Below are 20,147 nucleotides of genomic sequence, written 5' to 3' on the forward strand. Positions count from 1 at the left end.
ACTTTAAACGTATCTCAAGACATAGACACAGCCATTTTGAAAGGTTTGTATCAATTGGTTAATGATTGGCTTTTTGGTGTTAAAAGATAGTAAGGTACCTAAATAAATAAGGATAATACCCTTCAATGTTTTACCTTTAGAATTCCATGTGATATGAAGGCAAAGGTGAATGGTAAACGAGGGGAAATATGAAATAAGACACCTTTGGATAGGTTAATGAAGCATGCTCAGGCTTTTCACTCCTCGTTATCATTGCTGAGAAGCATCAGACATTTGATTGGTACCAGAACTGTGTCAACTTAACATTTTGGTGTGTGTCTGATAACGCACAGATGACGTCAAACGTGGTGGTCATAGAGAAATATGAGCAGCATGACCGATGTTCTTACCACGTTTTGACGTCCTCTGTGCGTTATCACAGTTCAGACCCACGGCAAAATGAAATCTATTTACACAATAACCAAGACATTTCTTGAGCAAGCATCGCGTTGTCTGAGCCGAGTAAAAAACTTTTAAACAAACTTCTAGACTACTGCACACACGCAATTGTGATCCTCTAAATTTGAGCATAATCGGAATGAATTTCTCAAACAATATTTTCAGAACCAACCTTTATTCCAGAAGGAATTTCTGACCCCAGAATATTAGTGTGTCAGTCGCTTCATTGTGATTCGTGATCGGTTACTTCACGATTACCGGATTTCTATCTGCGACATATTTGGACAAAATATTCCTTTCCTTTACACATCACAACAAAGTTCTAGCTTTTTTAACCTGGTTGAGGTCACTTGCAACGGCCGTTGTCGGATTTTTCGTCGGACGGTTTTATTCCCTGCGAAAATTTGCCACACCATTCAATGACGTCATTCGTACATCTCTACTCTAATCAAAAACTCCGCTACACCAAACAAAACGGGAGTTTTACATTGTTTGTTGTATAAAGGTATTTTTTACAGTGGAGGAATTAGACAGTGTGAACAAGGGCAACATCATATGTAAGGTGCACTGGATGTGGTTGTAGCAACTTGTTTATTTTGATTTCATAAAATTGTGATTGAAAATAAGATTCCAATTCTTCATCCATCCCTCTACCATCCATCTAAGATTCGTTTAGTTGCCTGAGCAACATACATTTATGGATCACTATTAGGCAATTTAAATGGCGTTAACATTAATTTTAGGAAATTCACTTGCCTCTGAAACCACTGGACTAGGATACAAGGAATTGATGGAACTGGATCAGGAGTTGGAACGTCTCATTATTAGCGAAACAGGTGAGTAGTTGAATGCATTTTCATTAATAATTTCTCCTTACGTCTTGTTCTTGAAATATGTCTACACAGTGAGTGAGTGAGGCAGTTCTCTTATCAGAAAATATATACAATGTAGTAGCTTCCTCTCTTAAAATTCTTGCACAACCCAGTAAAACATGCATAGCGGCGACAATACAATGCTTTGTTTTCTTGTACAAAGTTAAGCTTTGTTCAAATCTGCACAGGGAAACTTGAAAATTTGTGCTCGATTTTCACCGTACTTGGCCAAAAAGGACAATCTGAAAGGTACTTTCTGAATATACTTCAAGTACTGTCAAAGGGACGTTAAAACCATGTGAGTGAACCTCTGGTTGATCCATAACAGATTGCAAAAGTCGCTTTCGTCCACAGTGCATATATAGGCTCTGTTGATCAACGTTCTGTAAAGTTCTAAGCCTGTAATCTGTTATCTGGTGATTAGCCTGGTTGAACACTCTTCTGAGGCATTTTGCGATACAATGGAAGTTTGCGTGGAACGGTTGTATTTTATTATTCCATGCTAGTTATGCAATGCTTTCGAGTGGTACCGTGAAATATCCCACGAATGACTTGATTTTTCTTAGTATACACACGAGCCTTTAGGTGAGTGTGTATACAAAGAAAAATCAAGTCACGAGTGGGATATTCACGGTATACCACGAGCAATGTGCAGTCTTCACTGAATTACATTTGGCTGAATACGAATCAGCTCCAAGATCCTATTTTATTATTTGTTGCTTATTTTCTTCCTCTTTTGTAGGATTTATTGCACTGGAAATTTGACCCAATTAAAATGTGATAATTGTTTACAAATTTAAGATACAGCGCAAATTGTACCGTTATGAACTTATTCCAATGCATTCTTTTTCAAAAACTGGAATATCAAGTTCAATTTTTTGTTGCTTTACAGATACAGTGGCTGCAGCACAGGTATAACAAACTTTTGTTGTATTTTATTCCGCTGTCTTCAAGTTTAACCTTTAACCCTTCATTACCACAGTAATTCCATCATTAGTGAGACAGTGATTCCAACTTCTGTCATAAACAGTGGCGAACTTTTAATAGCACCATTTTCGGGAAGGTGAACCTTTAACCCTTCATTACCACAGTAGTTCCATCATTAGTGAGACAGTGATTCCAACTTCTGTCATAAACAGTGGCGAACTTTTAATAGCACCATTTTCGCGAAGATGTGCAAGCTAAAGGTATCCATTATCACTGAACTAAATTGTATTATTCAAGCTGAAATAGGACTTTTTTTTTCACTCCACAAAGCCTTCTTCGCCTCATCCAGGACCACCCGACAGCATTACCTCTATTGCTGATCAAAGTTCCAAGGCAAGGCCAGCACAATCGCTAACGGAAGAGCTTGATATGGATAGAGACATTACAAATTTGCCTGATGTTCCCTTGTACAGTCCAAGTAAAGCTGGAACTCTAGAAACACGACAAAAAACGATACATTTGTGCTAAGTTATAAAATTAACGACGACATTTCTTACGATCTTAATAAGGTAATATCTTACTTTCTTCTCATTTACGATGAGCATTTTTTGGACAAAACTAGTTGAGAATCGAAGCGCTCAGTTAGCGAACTCGTGAATTGATCAGGCAAATGAAATGATGTTTCGGATTATGTCTAAAGATTTTAGCTTCTTTGATTTTCGTATCTAGAGTATTGACAGTAGTGGCCGTTCTAAGCAGCGGTAAATGAAAAGGTTAAATGTATTCTGGATAAATTACACCCGCAGGTATTCTTAGAATTAGGGTAAATACACTCTATCGTCCTATCCAATATATGACTTGTCCATTCCTGATGACTCGGAGTAAATTTCCTTAACAAAAATGGGTCCAGCAAAATCCACGCCTACTCACGAAAACGCGAAATCATCTGACAGTCGATATTCTGGTAACGGCGGCGGTGGGGGCGTTCTATAGTCTCTCACTCCATTGTGCATCACTTTACAGTGAGCATCTTGAATCACTAACGTAGCAAGCCATGATTTTCTGAGAATCAATATCGGAAACTTTGAATCATAGGATATAGGTGAGTTCTGAATGCGACCTCTGAAACGAAGAACTCCCTTCTCATCCAAGAACAATGACATCGATTTCTTGGTTTGCTCATAATCCTTGTCTTGAATGACTTCTTTCTGTACTTCTCTGTGGCAGCGGTCTCTCGCAACGTCCAATTCATGAGGTTGAATTTCTCCAAGACTGAGTTCAGAGGCAGCTTTTTGAACTCGTAAATGCGCGTAGCGCAATGAACGAGTTATAGCGATAGCTGGCTTTTGACTTGGTCGATCAGTCGGTCGGTCGGTCGGTCGGTCGGTCGTAAACTCATTAGTGGAAAAAAAAAAACGTGAAAATTTTTTTTCACGACGCGTCAGAATTCTCTCATTCATTCTGTAGAGAATAATTCGTATCAAGAAAAGCTGATCAAATTCAAAGACAATGCTCTTTGTTTAGCGTCGCAAATATGGCCATAAAAGGAGATTTTGAAACAATAGCTTTAGCGCTAAACAAAGGCTTATTAATTCAGGAGGGAAATTTAAACTAGCTGTTATTACAATAGCGAAATTCACGAGGGAAATTCAAAACTTGCCGATGACTGTACGAGTACGAAATTTGCATATTTGGCGAAAGCGTCGCGTCGCGAGTGAAAGCGTGATGGTTTCCTCTTCTTTAAGAGCCGCGCTAGCAACCGATGTTTTTGTTTTAAGACTAAATGACAACGACCACATTGATCCTTTTCAATCAAACGGTCTAATCGGGCGATTTTTCCGATCGAAAGCGCGTGTTTTCATAAACGAAGCCTTTTCTTTCCTTTCTTTTTTTTACGAGTAAGGCAAGTTAGTTTTGAAATTCACAACTCTTGACCAAGTGAAACCATCGATAAAAGCTTCGCTGTTTTGCGGCGTTGTGCTACGCGCTATTATCAACTGATCCAAAATCGTATAAAAAAATTTAGCATTTCCAGGTTTCTTGCTTGGGGTCAATAACAATAATAGTAAACCTTACGCAACTTTCCAAACGTGCCGCTAATTTGACACGCCGACAATTTTGTGACGATTTGAAATTCATCTTCGCCGAGTCTCGGAACAATTCCCTAAGCGCAATAAACAACAAAAGGCTTTTGTTTGGACTTGTGAAGACGAATTTGACTCACTACAATGGACCATTTCTTGATACGTTGACAATCATTTCAGTGCAAGAATGGAGATTTTTCGTTGAATCTGAGCAAAGTTATAGGTTTTTTTCGTTTTTTTCTACAAAGTGCGGTTTCTTTTAAGAATTAAAAATAATTTAATTTAGAAATAATTTAATTAAAAAATAATTTAATTTGTCAGTTTTCACGCGAAAGCGAAAAGGGGCCATGTCACGCATCATTGACGTCGTAAACAAAATTATGCAAATTTCTGGTGAAATGAACACTTTAAGATCTTGTCAGCTTTCATAGAGGTTTCACAGGGAAAAAATGTTTCATTTTCGAAATTTACAACTGGAAATTTATGGGAAAGCAAAAGGACGCGGTCGATAAATAATTCTTATTTAGCAAGAGCTTGTCATAGTTCATTATTTTTACTTGAGGATTGCGTGGACTGAACTCCAAAGGAAAAATTTCACGCATTTATGTCGGGCATGAAATGTAATGCGATACTTTGTTGAACATATTTCCCTTTGTGAGATCGGCTTGCCCTACTGTAATTTTGTAATTTTAATTCCCAAAAAAACTTCACTTGCCCATCGGGCAAGTGATGGTTAGAATCCACTAGCCCGATCGCGAAATCCAGTAGCCCCGGACTATCGGGGACACGAATTTGCATGACGTAGCTGCACATGGCGTGCTCCTATGAACTTTGAATAAAAAAAACACGTGATTTTTTTTAATCGGCGCATCAGAGTAATCGGCTTATTCAATCTGTACAGAATAATTTGACAATCATTTTAATAGTACAAGAATGGTCATTTTTCGTTACATAATCGGGCAAAGATATAATTTCTTTTAGCTTTTGAGGAAGTTTCCGTAGCCGTCTAAATTTCAATTACTATGTGTCATCTGCATTCACGAGTTAGCTCACAGGAGCCTTTGATTTCTTCTTAACATTATTCACAAATCTGATTACAAGAGCTGTAAGGTGGGACAGCCTCTGCACATCACTGTGTGCCTCACATGGTATGACAGTAGTATAACCTACGACTGGACCGTCTTTCGAGCGGACAAGTAAGTGTACATGAGTAGAAGCTGCCTCCTTACCAACGCCATTAGACAGATCCGTCTTGATCTCTGATATTGCTACAGGAGAGCTGTCTAGATTTGCACTAGCAGTCTTCGGTAGTCCCGGCCAATTAACTTCCTCTTGTTGTAAAAACTCAGGACCCTTCCACCATAACACGTTGCTGATTAGATCTAAAGCAAGTGAGCCTCGAGAGGCAATGTCAGCTGGGTTAAGCTACTTGGACAGTAATTCCAACATTGTGGGCGGACCAGGCGACGAATTTCAACGACTCAGTTCTCGACATACTGCCTGAATTCTTTTGTCGTTCCCCAGATCCATCAGAGGGCAATTTGTGAATCAGTCCAGCAAAACACCCTATTAATCTGTAAAACCCCAGATAACGATGCTGAGACACTATCCACCAGACGAGCTAAGACAACAGCTCCTGTAAGTTCCAAACGAGAAATCGTCTCACCACCAATTGGTGCAACTCGTGTCTTCGACGAATCTGAGTGGTTACATTCCCTGACACTGTACTAGCTCGCAGATAAACCACAGCCCCGTAGGCTTTCTCAGATGCATCACAAAATCCGTGTAACTGAATGTCATGAATGTCTGCAGAAGAGCACCTCTTGAGGTAATGTCTGTCTAAAAAAATGAGGTTAACTCTACGTCAGTTACTTGTCAAATCCATTGTTCCTTAAGTTCATCATCCAAAGGTGCATCCCAATCAGCTTTTGACTTACACAAACACTGAAAAATGATCTTTAGTAACAAAACATTTGGGCTCAACAAACCCAAAGGATCATACTGCTTCGCAGAAAGACTGAGAACCACTCGCTTGGTCACAGGTTCAATTTTTGCAGCATTCCGCAAACTGCCAAACAAAAACACTAAGACATCATCGTCCTCATTCCAACCAATGCCTAGCACCTTGTGGTTCACGTTGGACTCTTGAGCTGAATCTGAAGGGAACCGTTAGCCGGAATATGTTTGATCTTCCTCTTGGATGCTGCTAGTTGCATCCGCTGTAGTCTGGACCACGTCGCCCTCAGCCTAATCAATCCACGCCTTTACGGTTGGTGAACTTGACACCCATTTCCGCATGTTAGAACCTTCAACCATTAAGCATGACAACATTCTTGTGCAATTTGTATGTAGAAATACCGTCGTCACCTCCTCCCACAAAATCATCAACATGCACACTGTCCAGTCCAGAGTTTGAAATCTGAGATAATCACGGTGATCTGGATCAACTGAAATATTAAGAAACGACTTCTCAATGTCCGCTGTCAGAGCAACCGGGTGTGCCCTGCGAATCGAAGCAAAACATCCAGAACGAGAAGAGTCATCGGAGGGCCCGAATACAAACAATCATTCAAACTGGGCTGAGATCTCTCAGCTCGTGCGCTGGCTTCGTACACAACACGCAACTTAGTTGTGTGCTTATCGATGTGAATGACCTCATGATGAGGGAGGTAACGAGTTCTTCCAAGTTCTGCAGGCTTTCTTATGTCTACAGGTTCAATCACCCCCCTGTGCAACTGATCTTGAATTACTTCGTCATATTTTGTCAAGACACCTGGCTTAGACAACAGGGAAACGAGTCTACACTTACTCTGATGATAATTGTCTGGAAGTAACGGGTGATCCTCCTTAAGGTATCAGCCACCCTTCAGGATCGTCCGCGCGCGGATCGCTGCCATATTTGAGGTTTCAACGTTTTCAAATAGATATGCTTGAGAGCTTTCTTTAAAAAAAAAATCAGAAGAAAATGTTATTTCTGTCGAAAGATATCGGGGGTAAAAGATTTTTTCTCGTTAATTATCTTAATTGGTCGTTGACAAGATCTGTCATTGAACTAGTGACGTGATACCGAGTGCGTGCTTCGAACGACACATGTCTTCGTGTTGTTTATAGCCTTTACCTCGATATTTAGCGTTTGTTTCGGTGAAAATGCCGCCGAAAAAAAAAAGAAAAGATCGTGTCCGTTTTCCTCATCGAAACCGAGAGCGAAAAAGAAATCGAAGAGCGAGTTTGACAAAGAATGGGCTGCAAAATTGGCAGAGAGCGACAAAGGCTCATTAAATCGGCAAGAGAAGTGGCTGGAGGAGTTGGATATTCATGCCCAGAAAAGCGAAAATGCTACAGTTGCTGAAAATGCAAGCCGCTCCAAAATTTAGCTTGAAGAACCAGAAGAAGAAAGTCAATTAAGCTCATCGACCACATCTGCTGATGGAACGTGGAAAACAATAAGCGGTCGAGCTATCGTATCGAGTGAAATTCTCCTTCAGAAACGGGACGAGTCTGTATCTTGTCGATTTTGCCAGAGAAGTGTCCAAGTCGTGGAAAATGTAGCGACTAAGCATGGACTTGGTTCTACCTGGAGAATCCAGTACGAGAATAAAAGCTGTCCGTCGCACAAGACAAATTATGTTTTTAATTCTTCCGAGAAGAGCAGAGCGTTTGAAATAAACCGGGCCTCAGTTCTTGACCTTCGAGCAATCGGTGGTGGACATTCGGCGGCTTCGCTTTCGTTCGTGTTGATTTCGCAATGGTTTTCGGCATCTTTACCAACTTAGCCAACCTTTCAAGAAATAAACACAATATATTTCTATCGTTACATGAAAAGCGTATTGCTGTTTGTAAATTAAACGATTACTATGCATGTACATTCACTAACCTCAACAAAAATTTTGTCTTTTGTCCACACGCAGTGTTATTGAACTGACTGGGAGCAAAATAGTTATTTCCCGCTGCTTGCCGCGAAAGTTTGTTCCTGTTGCATGTTACCTGTCAAAGTCCTATTGTTAGAGAAAATTGAGCCCTCTCTGATATCAATCAGAATAAACATTTAGATGTTATAATCTCATTCCAGGTAGGATGCCGCCAAAAATGTATTTTCTATTTTATCTCCGAACGCAAATTTTGCCGATCGACTCGTACGTTTTGAACTCCAAGTCGGCAGCCTTTCAATCAATTTGGCTCAAATCTGGCCAGAGTGATGCCATGTATCTCTTCTACAAAACCGTGTCTGCGAATTTTAATACTCCTTTTGATTTTAAAGCTAGAGCCTTTTTTCCACAGGGAGTGTTGACTAAGGGCCTGTTCACATGGAGGTGGGGGACCCCAGGTAGGTGAGGTACCCCGCTTCGGTGGGGTTACCAATCTCTCCATACAATCTCTCTTTATTTCCTGATTGCGTTCACATGTGAAGTGGGGTACCTCACCGAGGCGGGTTGCCCGGTCAGCCGAGGCGGGTAACCCGCTTAGCTGGGGTGAGTTTTCTCCATGTGAATGCTGGAGGTGGGGTGATGTTCATCCGGGCAATTGTCTCTGAATTCAGGACAAGCGTGGCGAGCTTTTTCGCAGATATCACCTTCAAAACATCGACAACAATGCCATTGAAAAAAGTTCTGAAGGAGTTGAAGGTGCATTTGTCGAGTCTGATAACCAAGCTGGTCTTCCGGTCTTGGATGAAGGTGAAGTCGTGCCCGTAGAACAACGAAACGAAAAGTGTCTTCCATCCGCCATCTTTATTGATATATGTACTTAGCGACCACGCGGTAGCTTTTTAAACCTCACCCCAGCGCCCCGGGGTTGCATGTGAAGGCCTGTTTTTTCTGACCCCGGGTAGATGGGGTACCTCACCTACCTGGGGTCCCCCACCTCCATGTGAACATGCCTCCCCCAACTTCATTTGCCAATAAAAGAGAAACAAACGCACTTGTCAAAAATCTGAGACACGGTTTTTTAGTGGAACGTGTTGAGAAGTGAATGCGGTGTTAATTGTTTTCTTCCGTTTATTTCCGGCGGGAGTGGAACATGATTTATAGAGACGTGTACTTTTACACAAAGCGTTCCAATTTCGAAACACATTTAAGTAAATAGTTTTTGTTAGTTCAAATCCATAATCTGGAATTATTAAGCTTTTAAAAAATATATGGTTTATAGGGGTTTTTATAAAAACAACTAACGCTACAGCGATCCGCGCGCGGACGGTCCTGAAGGGTGGCTGATACCTTAAATGGCAGTTTCACTTGGAATCTGACTTCAACAAAGTCAATTTCGTCGACTAGATTATCACACAGAGTGTTTTTTCTTGTCTAGGATGCCAAGTGATTCGTATTCCCAAATTTTCCTTAGGTTAACAGACAAATCAGTGTCAGAGCAAACAACAGTTGCTATCTTGAGAACATGGGTGGCAATCAAACTTTTGTTTAAGTCATTAAGGTCAGTTACCACATTGCGACCTTTTCAGAGGGTCCTCCCTTAGTCGTATCCCCCTCGCACAGAGTCCAATACTAATCCGCTCCTCTAAGCATGTTCACTGGCAGGGGGTCTGATCCAGATAAAGTATCAGCCATCTGCAGACCGTGCAAATGAGGGAATAAATCCTGAGCAATCTCAATAGGCTGATTTGTTACGGGCCAACAAATAACAGGTACTGCATAAGCATGGATGTAAACAACCATCCCATCCAAGGTCCTGATCCCAACCTGCACCATGTTACACACACGCAATCTTGTATCTGAATCGCCAAATGCCTCAATAGCCCATTTTACAGTTGTGTGCTAAGTGACCTGGTCTTGGATTCTAAGCGAGGCTGGGGGTGACCTTGTTTTGATACAAACCTCACTGCTTTTCATATGTAGATCATACTGTTCTTATGCTAACTATTTGCATTTACATATGAAAGGCAGTGAGGTCTGTATCAAAACAAGGTCACCCCCAGCCTCGCTTCCAATTCAAGACCAGGTCACTAAGCACACAACTGTAAAATGGCCTATTAGTAATGAATCCTTGCCAACCACTGGCAATTTCAAGGCATCACAAAGGATCTCAGTAATATTTGAGCGTTGGCTTCCAGAATCAAATACAAGCCGTACTTGATGTGAGGGGGTTTCCTCATCAGGTCGCACAACACAGGCTTGAACTGTCTGCAAGAGTATGGCACCCTTAGATTGACTGTAGGCTACATTAACTGAAGTACCAGCGCTTGAAGAGTGAGTGACAGATGATTCGCCCGACTGAGAACCTGTTGAAACCCTGCAAGTGTTCGTTGCAGTCGCAGATTCTGCATCACAAATAGATGTGTGGTGTAACCCGTTACATTTCAAACAACGCATTCTTGCTAAGGCAATTCCTCGACAGGCGTTTAGGACGCAAGCATAGGAAACATTTTTACTTTTCCTTCAGTATTTTTCCCCATACATACCAGCTGATATTTTGAGACCTTGAAATGCCTGGATGTGAGATTCCACCTCGTCGTAAAGCTGAGGTAGTTGCTTCGTGTTACCCGATGATGTCACCTTCGCAAGTTTTATCAGTGCATCAGCATGACTTGTAATAATAACCTGCCGGTTTCCGTACCTGTTCTTTAACAGATCAATAGCTCTTGCATAGTTATCGTTGATTAACTGGAGACCAGAGATTGAATTGGCCGCTGGGCCTTCTAACAACGACCTCAAATAGTTAAATTTGTCCACTTCAGTCAAAGTAGCGTTTTTATGGACGGCGGCTTCAAATGAATCCCGAAAGGATGACCACTTAATGGTGGTTCCGGCAACCTCTTCAACTCTAATTTGGGCAACTTCACAGGGTGCTAGAATTGTGCTTGTTGGAGTGACTCGGCGGTCCACTCGGCAAATTCAACTCTGCTGGACTTAAAGCTGAATCGATATCTGTAATGCATTCCAGAACCTTTGATGCGTAGTCGGAAGATTCACATATCTCCTTGTCGATTTCCTCTTCGGCTTCAACTAAGTCCACGATCTCTGAGTCTAGCTTCTCCAGATCCTGTAACTTCTCGCTCAGTGTCAATTTCCAAGTCCTTAGCTGGTTCGTATGACTCTCAATCGAGTGCTCCTTGAGAACGTCAACCACATTATTCATGAGTTTAATCACATAGGGTCTGTGCCCTCGTCGAATACTGATCTTCTTCAAATCCGCCATGCTGTTGTCTCCACACGAACTCGAAGCGGTTCCCCACACTTCAATATCGTTGTTCTGCGTTCCCGGGTCTCGGCACCAATAAATGTAAAAGATTAAATGTATTCTTAATAAATTACACTCGTAGGTGTTCTTAGAATTAGAGTAAAGACACTCTAAAGTTCCACAAAAAACTCAATCGAGAAAATAAACCGGAGAACGGCATAGACAAAAAGCACATTTTCGAAAAGCCGTAGAGGGGGGGGGGGGGGGGGGTTCATTATTACGCAACACGCGCAATGTTCAAGTTCCTTCTATTTCCGGTTTTCTACAAGCGGCTTAATAGATTGGTGTCGTCACTTTAACGTGTTCTTTCACCTTTGGACAGTGTTACTGGGTGGTTTCCTTTTTTTTTTTCTTTTCTCTTTTTCGTGTATTTTAATTGAGGGAGGAGAGAACTGAAGCGAGCAGTGAGACAGCATCAGTCCGGTCAACAAAGTTAAACCATCCTTAGACTTGGATGGGTGACCGTCCAGGAACCATGCGGACTTCTATATTTTTTTTACTGAGCTGGAGAGTGTTTATTGACTGATTCCTTTGTCTTTCAATCCTGTTTGAAAAATGTGAAAAACTTGCATAACTTATGGTTTTTAAAATGCCTCCCGTAGCGCTCATATGTTTGAACGTGGAGCACGAACTTTTGGAAAATATCTGTTGTGCTGTAGTTTCGGTAAATAGAAGGATTCAGCAGACGATACCTCTACTTACTGTTTTCTTTCTAGAAAAATTTATTCGTTTCGTTGACTTTTCGCCGTTGCTTTTTGTCCCCGTAATGGCGGCTGATGGTGAATACATAATACGCAGACTAATGAATGATTTACGATAAAATTGATTTAATTCCGATTAAATTAATATAAAGTTTACAGTCCATCGAGTGACCGATGAAACCACCGAGCGAGTCATTGCGCATGCACAATTCGCGAGTTAAAAATGATACTATCGACCATCACTCGGTCGACATATCGGCCTACAGTCGGGGTTTTTTTTTAACAAGGTACTAGTGTTCAGCACATAGCAATGAAATCTTGTTAACTCAAGGTTTATTCTCCGACCGGTTTCGTCTGATAACTACAGACATCATCAGGGAGTTTGGAACAAGATTACGTGGGGAACTTATTTATACATAACTTTTACAATACAAATCACGTTCCCGTAAGGGTGGGGACAACAAAACACAAAAAATACGGCCAGGATATGACTAAAATCCTGCGTAGAATGTGTGATGTTTAATTTTGGGGCTCACGACACGGATTTAACGTTAAATGCATTCAACAGTCATTTCATGTTCAGTGTTCAGGATAACTTATCATGTCCATGTACAGTCAACTCTCGCCTTGGGGACACCTCAGTATTACGGAAAGCTGATAATAGATACAGCAGCTAAAGCCCTGGCAAAACTAAATTACAGAAATAAATTCCAGCTATTACGGACTCTCGCTATTAAGGACACTAACTCGCGGTCCCGAGGGTGTCCGTAATAAAGGAAGTTGACTGTATATACAGTTGTGAATGTCTTTGAATCTTTCAAGTTGCCGAAGTGCATGAGAGCGCTAGCAAATGTACATACAAACAAAAATAAATAGTGGCATAAAAAGCTGGTAGAATGAATAACCTTATGCGGATCACATACATACGTAATTCAAAAGACAAGTGTTGAGATAATAATAGTAATAAAAACGCTAAAAGGTGTAAATAAGAACAATGAAGAATTGGATAGTTAAACAAGTAACTTCACGCTTAACAAACAATGTGATTCTATCCGCCAATGTTTCTCTTAACACAAAAACCTTGGATGGTACAGGAACATTCCATGGGATGGGCATCATTGCAACCATCGCACCTGGAACCAGAAATACCATATTGGCCCGTTCCAAAAACCGTCGTAACTGGTGATGAAATGACTGCGGCCGGATCAATAGATATTCGTCATTATAAAGTGCCAGGCCAGAGACATTCAAAGTAACAAATACCGCACGTGCATGCGTTACAATAATAATAATAATAATAATAATAATAATAATAATAATAATAATAATAATAATAATAATAATAATAATAATAATAATTGTTTATTCACAAATCCAAGTGAAAAGCCGAGATAAATGAGGTTTTCCCTTTCTAGTTTATCTCCTGATAAGAAAATAAATTAAAACATTAATTATTTACAACTGTATAAAATACTTAACATAAAATATATAGCACATTATACAATAGAAGACCTTAGTGTTCACTAGAAAAATTTGCAAGATGACATCTCTGTCTGTTCTTAAAGGTTCTCAAATCTTCTGCCTCAGCAATTTCCTTTGGCAGATTATTCCACTTATCGATTATGCGTATAAAAAAGGAATGTTTAAAACTATTCAAAGTTGCAGATGCAAACTTTTAAAGTTTAAAACGATGATTTGCTCTTAAGGGCCGAAAGTCATGTGCAAACGTAAAAAATGCTGAGGGATTACCCTCCAGGGCTTTGATGTACTATAAAAAATTTAAACATCTTTAGTATTTATTCACTTCAAACTACAGTTGGCATCAAAATGTTGGAACACTGTTTGCTCAAAGAATCTCCATCTCGCTCCCAAGCAATGCTGTTTAATTAATTAAAAGTAAAATGGAAGCGATGACGACGTAAACATGTAACTACCTTAAGTATATAATTTTTTTAATTTGATGTGTATTTGTTTTCTTTTCTTCCAATGTTATTTAATAGTGGCGAAATAAATAAAAAGATCAAAAATAGATCAACTCGAAATTAAGTTTTTTAAAAAGTAAGGCAGCTGAAACATAGGGACAATAGCTTTAAAATATCTTTGTTGAGGTTCATTCATTAATGGAACCGCTGAGATCTGGAAGCCCACGAAGTACGTGATCAATAAAGAAATAAACTGACGTGACCCAAATATTTTTCCTTTGAACAGTTTCAATCTTCCTTTGACTTGGCTATCTGCATCTCTCCAAAAATGGCGATAATTAGGCATTTGCGCGTGATTTAAGCTCTTGATTTCCTTTTGCGTTACGCTTACGACTATTCCTGTTTGTACCATACCTAGCCAGGCTGGAGCTGACTCGTCCCCAGTCGAAATCGTACGGTCGAGAGGAAACTAGGACATCAACGCCGCGCGTCTCCCGTCGACCATGAGAGACGGCTGGGAGACGAGTCAGTGGCTGGAGGTCTAGGTGCCGACTGGCGGCTTTACTTTTTTATTTTTAGCTTGCGTTTTGTACAATCAGTGTTTGTAATTGCGTCGACGAAAGAGACGCTTCCTAATCGAGTCGTTGTGCCAATACTGTCCATCATACCCAGCGCGCGCGTTCCTTAGCGCGAGAAATCGAGAAAAGAGGTTGTATGTCGGTTCCATTTTGCAACGTCACAATAGCATTATGACGGTCCATCATGCCCAGCGCGTTTCGTACCCAGGGTCTACCTCTGTATATGTTCCTGAGCACGAGTAATCGAGTAAAGAGGTTGTTGCGTCGACGAAGGAGACGCTTCCTAATCGAGTCGTTGTGCCAATACTGTCCATCATGCCCAGCGCGCGCGTTCCTTAGCGCGAGAAATCGAGAAAATAGGTTGTATGTCGGTTCCATCTTGCAACCCCACGATAGCATCTTAACGTCCAGATACCCAGTACCTACCTCTGTACATGTTCCTAAGCGCGAGAAATCGAAAAAAGAGGTTGTATATCGGATAGCATTGATATAAAAATAAATCTCAAAACGTGTCAAAAATGGTTTTGAAAAAAACAGACTTTTCGGGTATATAACCCTTCTTCAGTGTGGAGAAAACCACGTTTCGTACCTAATACCTACCTCTGTGCACATGCATGTTCCTAGGCGCGAGAAAAGAGGTTGTATATTGAATAGGATATACTTACTATACTTACAGGTTCCTGTAATCTTAACATGATTTATGCAACCCAGCTAGGTGCCTAAGGGCCTAAGGCGACGCACTATAATCTTTGATTACTACTAGTTTATAAAATAAATTGTCATCAGATTGATTGAAAATTTTCAGTGACATTATCTCCAGTATTACATTTACTGCGCCTCTCAATAACATGAGGACTCTGAAATTCAAAATCCAACTAATGATTTCCGTGTTTTACTGCTGTCAATCACAACCAGCGGTTAGCAAAACTTCAGCGGAAACCAACAAAGTGGGTCAAATTCGCCAATCACAGCGCACGAAAATGACCTTTTGATCCCGTTGTGCCAAACGTCTGTTTTCCATAAGGTACGCTACACTGATTGTTAATTGACGGCAGTTAAAAACGTAACGGTTAATTGAATCTCGAACTTGAAATTAAGGTGGTTCCATTGTACTGCATTGCGCATTCTTACTGCGCATAATTTCTTGCGTCATTAGCGCGCGCGCGTTGAAAACATAGTCTGTTTTCCTATATGCTGAGCCTAGTCAATAACTAAATGGTTGTTTCCTCCTAAACGAGCATGGTCACCTTTCTTTTTTGTATCGTTATTTAAACTTAGCTATTATCCTCTTTATGATTAAATTTTTTAGAAAAAATTGACTACAGAAAATGAGTTACTGCACGAAATACGAGCTTGCTCACCACTCGCGGGCATAAAATAGTGATTCTGAGAACTCGCGCTCAAGAAACGTTTTGGGTCGATACTGCTTCATATTTTGCTCCCTGCTAAGAAATTCACCTTTAGCTGCCGATTATGCTGCATGCATTCTATGTATTACGTTTTTCTAAGTTGTGCTTTCTCTGTGTAACTTCTGACCTATCTTTTCTATTTCTTTTCTCGAAATAGTACATAGTAGCGAACAATCACAGAAAGTCTGAGAAAATTTTCAAGACAACTTTTATTTCGCGGGAATCACCTTAAGTGAACAATCACGTTTTCATCGCATGTGTGTCTTTTGGTTGCTTCTGATGCTGCGCAAGCAGTTTTAAGCAATTTTAAACAAACGTTTTTTAAATTTTTTTTATCTCTAGTATACTTCGTAAGAAAAACAGACAAGAAGAAAAAGAGAACCCTCACCTTCAAAGTTTAGTTACAAATCACATATCAATAAAACTAATATGTATGAAATGTAGTATAATCATTTACACGCCTAAAATGATCAGCGAATTGTTATGCGGCTTACATTACGATCTCTCTTCAGTGATGTGCACCAGGAAATACGTGACCAATAAACCACTGTTCCTCCCTGCAAAGTTCGGGCTTTGTTTAAACTACAAATGGTGGGGTAAAGCTCAATGAAGCTTCTGCCTTAATAAAAGCCGCTGATCTATACAATTTAAAAGTAAATCGCTGAGGGGAAAAGATCGTTCGATTTATCGAATTCGTCTTCTTTACAAGACGCCGGTAGAACAACTCAAACCCTGCCATCCCTATCTTATCGGGACACGGACGGATCACCGACATAACATCGGTGTGGCTTTACTTTGTTGTAAGCGGGGCCACACCTCAAGAGAACAAACCACTCTTGCCTGTACTCTTGCTGCCTTTCACACAGCAATAAATGGGAAGGTATAATTTACTGACCAAGGAAAGCAAACCCGAGATGCCTTGTACTAGAGTAATTATAAATTCTTTCACAATCAGAAGCTTGACAAGAATGAAAAGATCAAATGGTTTATTGCATATAAGGCTATAAGCATGAGGCAATTCTTAAGACGGTTTACTCAGCTAAACAACGACAAGTATTCTGTTGTAAGACCGAGCAAGAGCAAGTACTTTTGTCCTCGATAGAACGAAAACTAAGAAAATAAGTGTTCTTTAACTCAATGAATTAGTGTTTAGGACTTTTGCTCCTGTACATTACTTGTGTATATTAAAGAAAATATCGAAAATTATTACATTGATCATTGCTCGTGGAGAAAAGCCGCCATATTGGACAAGCTTGCGAGGAAGTCGAATATTGACGACAATAACCCAGGAAATTATGAAAAAATACAATCACTGGTCACTTACATACCTCGTCACTTGTTGAATCCTTTCATTTGGAAGAAAAGCCGTCTTCACGGTGAATAAAACAGTAAATAAGAGGAAGGAATTATTCGCGTGAAGATCCTTCCTAAAAACGCTGATGAAAGAATACAGTGATGTGATTGGCCAATTACTGCTACCATGATACTTTTCGGACCGTGTCCAACCACCACTGGCGAGTAGCGTAGCCAATCAGAGACGGCATTCGTGATAGAACACTAGTAGATTTATACTAAACCCGAATAGCCAAGTACTCTAAACCGCTTCCTTTAATAGTTTATTATTATTATTACTATTATTATTATTATTATATATTATTATCTCTCCTTTTTAGTTATTCCTTTCTCTCTTCTTTTCGGGCTTAGTGAACACAGAACAACAGCAAGCTTGGACTCAGCTGACTACTGGCCAGCGGGTTCGTTGTTTATTTTACATTTGTTACGTCACAGATTTTGTTAGAACGACGGAATCTCTGAAATGACTCCAGCAAGTCAAACTAATTAGTAAGTGAATGAGCTTAAAATTCAGACAGGGAAGTGATCCATATTAAGGTAAGATGTTAAACGAAACAGACAGCCCTTCTCGGCCGTGATAGAGATTTCACACGAAATTAGTAATTTAACTTTAAAAATGCATTGGGTCATTTGAGATAGGGATCGAACGGGATGCCAAGGAATTTGACGAGGTTTTATGCCAGAGGCATTATACTTCCTAAAAGAAAATCCGCTAACATTTGGTAGGAAATTTATTACTAAAACACTAATCACGCTACCTTTCCATGAGATTATTTTTCAACATTGTAGGGGTAAGAACTAGAAAGAAACTGTTTTAAGGCAAACTAATAGTCTCAGTTCGCGCAAACAAGCCGTTAGAGAATAATTGCGTCGATATGCGTATATTGCCTTCTAACCGACTCATTTTCCATGATTTGAAGTACAATTTGAAATTGCCAGTGTAAGTTTAGGCGGCCTTTACATGTTATGGTTGCAATTGAAATCTCGTGCATTAACAAAGAATAAACAAATGTCCTTTTAGTGGTAACCCACATCAGTCTTATGGTAACAATCCAAATAAAGGTAGCTCTTCAGTGGCAGTTGGTTGCAACTGCAACTGTTGTAGGGAAGGCGCCATGAGAAACGTGGTGAATCGCGGCATGTATAATTGAGGCTGTTTGAAATGACGTGTATCGAGCAATGCATCATTTGTCAAAGTAATTGTCCACATCATCATTATTCGCTGTCATCATTGCCTTTAATAAATCAATAACGAAAATGCTGCTTATAGTTTTTTATGTCAACGCGCATGGGTTAGGAAACTATGCAAAAGTCTGAGTGAAGTTTTGTTAACTCGCGACATTCTGAAATATGTCATAATATGTCGTCTCGCGACTTGATAAGTAATTACAATCTAATCAATGAGCTAATTGGATCACACCATCAAGTCGCATTCTTTACGATTCACACTTTGCGCGGGACGACGTTTCTTCAATCGAGTGTATAAAGTTTTTACACGGAATTGAACAGTGATCACGAGCTGACAGCCTTTACACTCTAAGTTGTGAAAGGTTTGCAAGTGAAGTGCCGGCCGCGCGCTATATGTTTTCAGCACGCGCAAAGTTTAGGCGTATTTTGAGCTCAGTCCGCGCGCGGTCCATGTGAGGTCGCACAAGTGATCCAGATTTCTCATTAGATTAGTCCCTAATCTTACAGAATGGAAGAATTGTGTTTTCTCGGTTAGGAAAAAAAAAATAAACTTACAGACCAAGCGTGACAGTTGAAAGAAAAGATCTTAATATCTTTACCCTTTAAAGCATCATTGTCTCGGCAGGGTATTGGCCTAGAGAGGAGTCATCAGCGAGGTCTTCGTTCATAAGCACAGGTCAGTACCAGATAAATGTCAGATCCCCTATACACAAGTGTGATATCCTACTTTGCTAACGTTCAGCAGCGGAGCCGCAAACACGAGCAACAAAGAAGTACAGTTTTCCCCACTTTGATCCGCAGCCAAGACTTGACAAACCACTTGACCCAGTTTTCATTCTGTAAAACTTCTGGTTGTGAAACAAATTTACTTTGTGCTATGCTCAATATTTTTGTGCGATTTAAATGTTTTATATATTGTCTAGTTGACATTTTTCAGAAATTTTTTCAACTTCACTTCAGCTTACATTGTTTACAGAAAAGGAATCATTCCGATACCTTAGTGCTGCTGAACGCAATTTGCACTTTTCTGCCAGGTTTATACAATAAGGATCGGATAGATTACATTTGTAATTTGTTTAGTTCTTGTAGAGTATTGTTTCCAAGATTTTTCGAACTACCGAACAATTATGATTTGTTCAATCACACAGTTGTCAGCGTTCGCCATGGAGCTTTGCACACACCGTCCATCATTTCCAGACGGACTAAATCGACTCACCGCTTTATATGAAAGTGATGTCGCATGCCTTCTGATAATGGTTGTAAGGTATTGATTATGTCGGTGGGATCAATACCTGACGCGTGTGTTACACAGAAAATCTGCACCGAGGAAGATGACTGCAAGGTAGGCTAATATTTGTTTCGACCAGTTTGATTGTAATCAATTTCCAATGTTCCCGAATCTTATGTTTAGTCTCACGTCAACACACTTTGTTTCCAAGTTGTCTGCTTACCTATGTTAAATGACGTTTACCAGATTTCCAGTAATA

General features: G+C 40.1%; 2 protein-coding genes across 4 annotated transcripts in view; both read left to right on the plus strand.

The window, feature by feature from the left end:
• LOC146462181 (charged multivesicular body protein 7-like) overlaps positions 1 to 11,696 on the plus strand; it is a 31,529-nt gene extending 19,833 nt beyond the window's left edge. The window contains exons 8-12 of one of the 2 annotated variants that reach the window (XR_014857208.1): positions 1 to 43; positions 1,182 to 1,274; positions 2,203 to 2,222; positions 2,568 to 3,043; positions 11,592 to 11,696. Coding sequence is in view for 1 of the 2 variants with exons in the window: in XM_085085967.1 (XP_084942093.1) it covers positions 1 to 43; positions 1,182 to 1,274; positions 2,203 to 2,222; positions 2,568 to 2,765 (354 nt within the window). In the remaining variant the exon portion in view is untranslated. Of the gene's footprint in view, positions 44 to 1,181; positions 1,275 to 2,202; positions 2,223 to 2,567; positions 3,088 to 11,591 lie in introns of those variants that run through there. The other variant, XM_085085967.1, reaches the window with a different exon arrangement.
• A 6,186-nt stretch (positions 11,697 to 17,882) lies between these two features.
• LOC146462182 (uncharacterized) overlaps positions 17,883 to 20,147 on the plus strand; it is a 29,528-nt gene continuing 27,263 nt past the window's right edge. The window contains exons 1-3 of one of the 2 annotated variants that reach the window (XM_085085770.1): positions 17,883 to 18,009; positions 19,286 to 19,336; positions 19,809 to 20,002. In XM_085085770.1, coding sequence (XP_084941896.1) covers positions 19,901 to 20,002 — 102 coding nt within the window. In that variant the 5' untranslated portion in view covers positions 17,883 to 18,009; positions 19,286 to 19,336; positions 19,809 to 19,900. The remainder of the gene's footprint in view (positions 18,010 to 19,285; positions 19,337 to 19,808; positions 20,003 to 20,147) is intronic. The other variant, XM_085085769.1, reaches the window with a different exon arrangement.

The sequence above is a fragment of the Pavona decussata genome, unplaced genomic scaffold, assembly GCF_977016875.1.
Source record: "Pavona decussata unplaced genomic scaffold, jaPavDecu1.1 SCAFFOLD_190, whole genome shotgun sequence".
NCBI classification, from domain to species: Eukaryota; Metazoa; Cnidaria; class Anthozoa; order Scleractinia; family Agariciidae; genus Pavona; species Pavona decussata.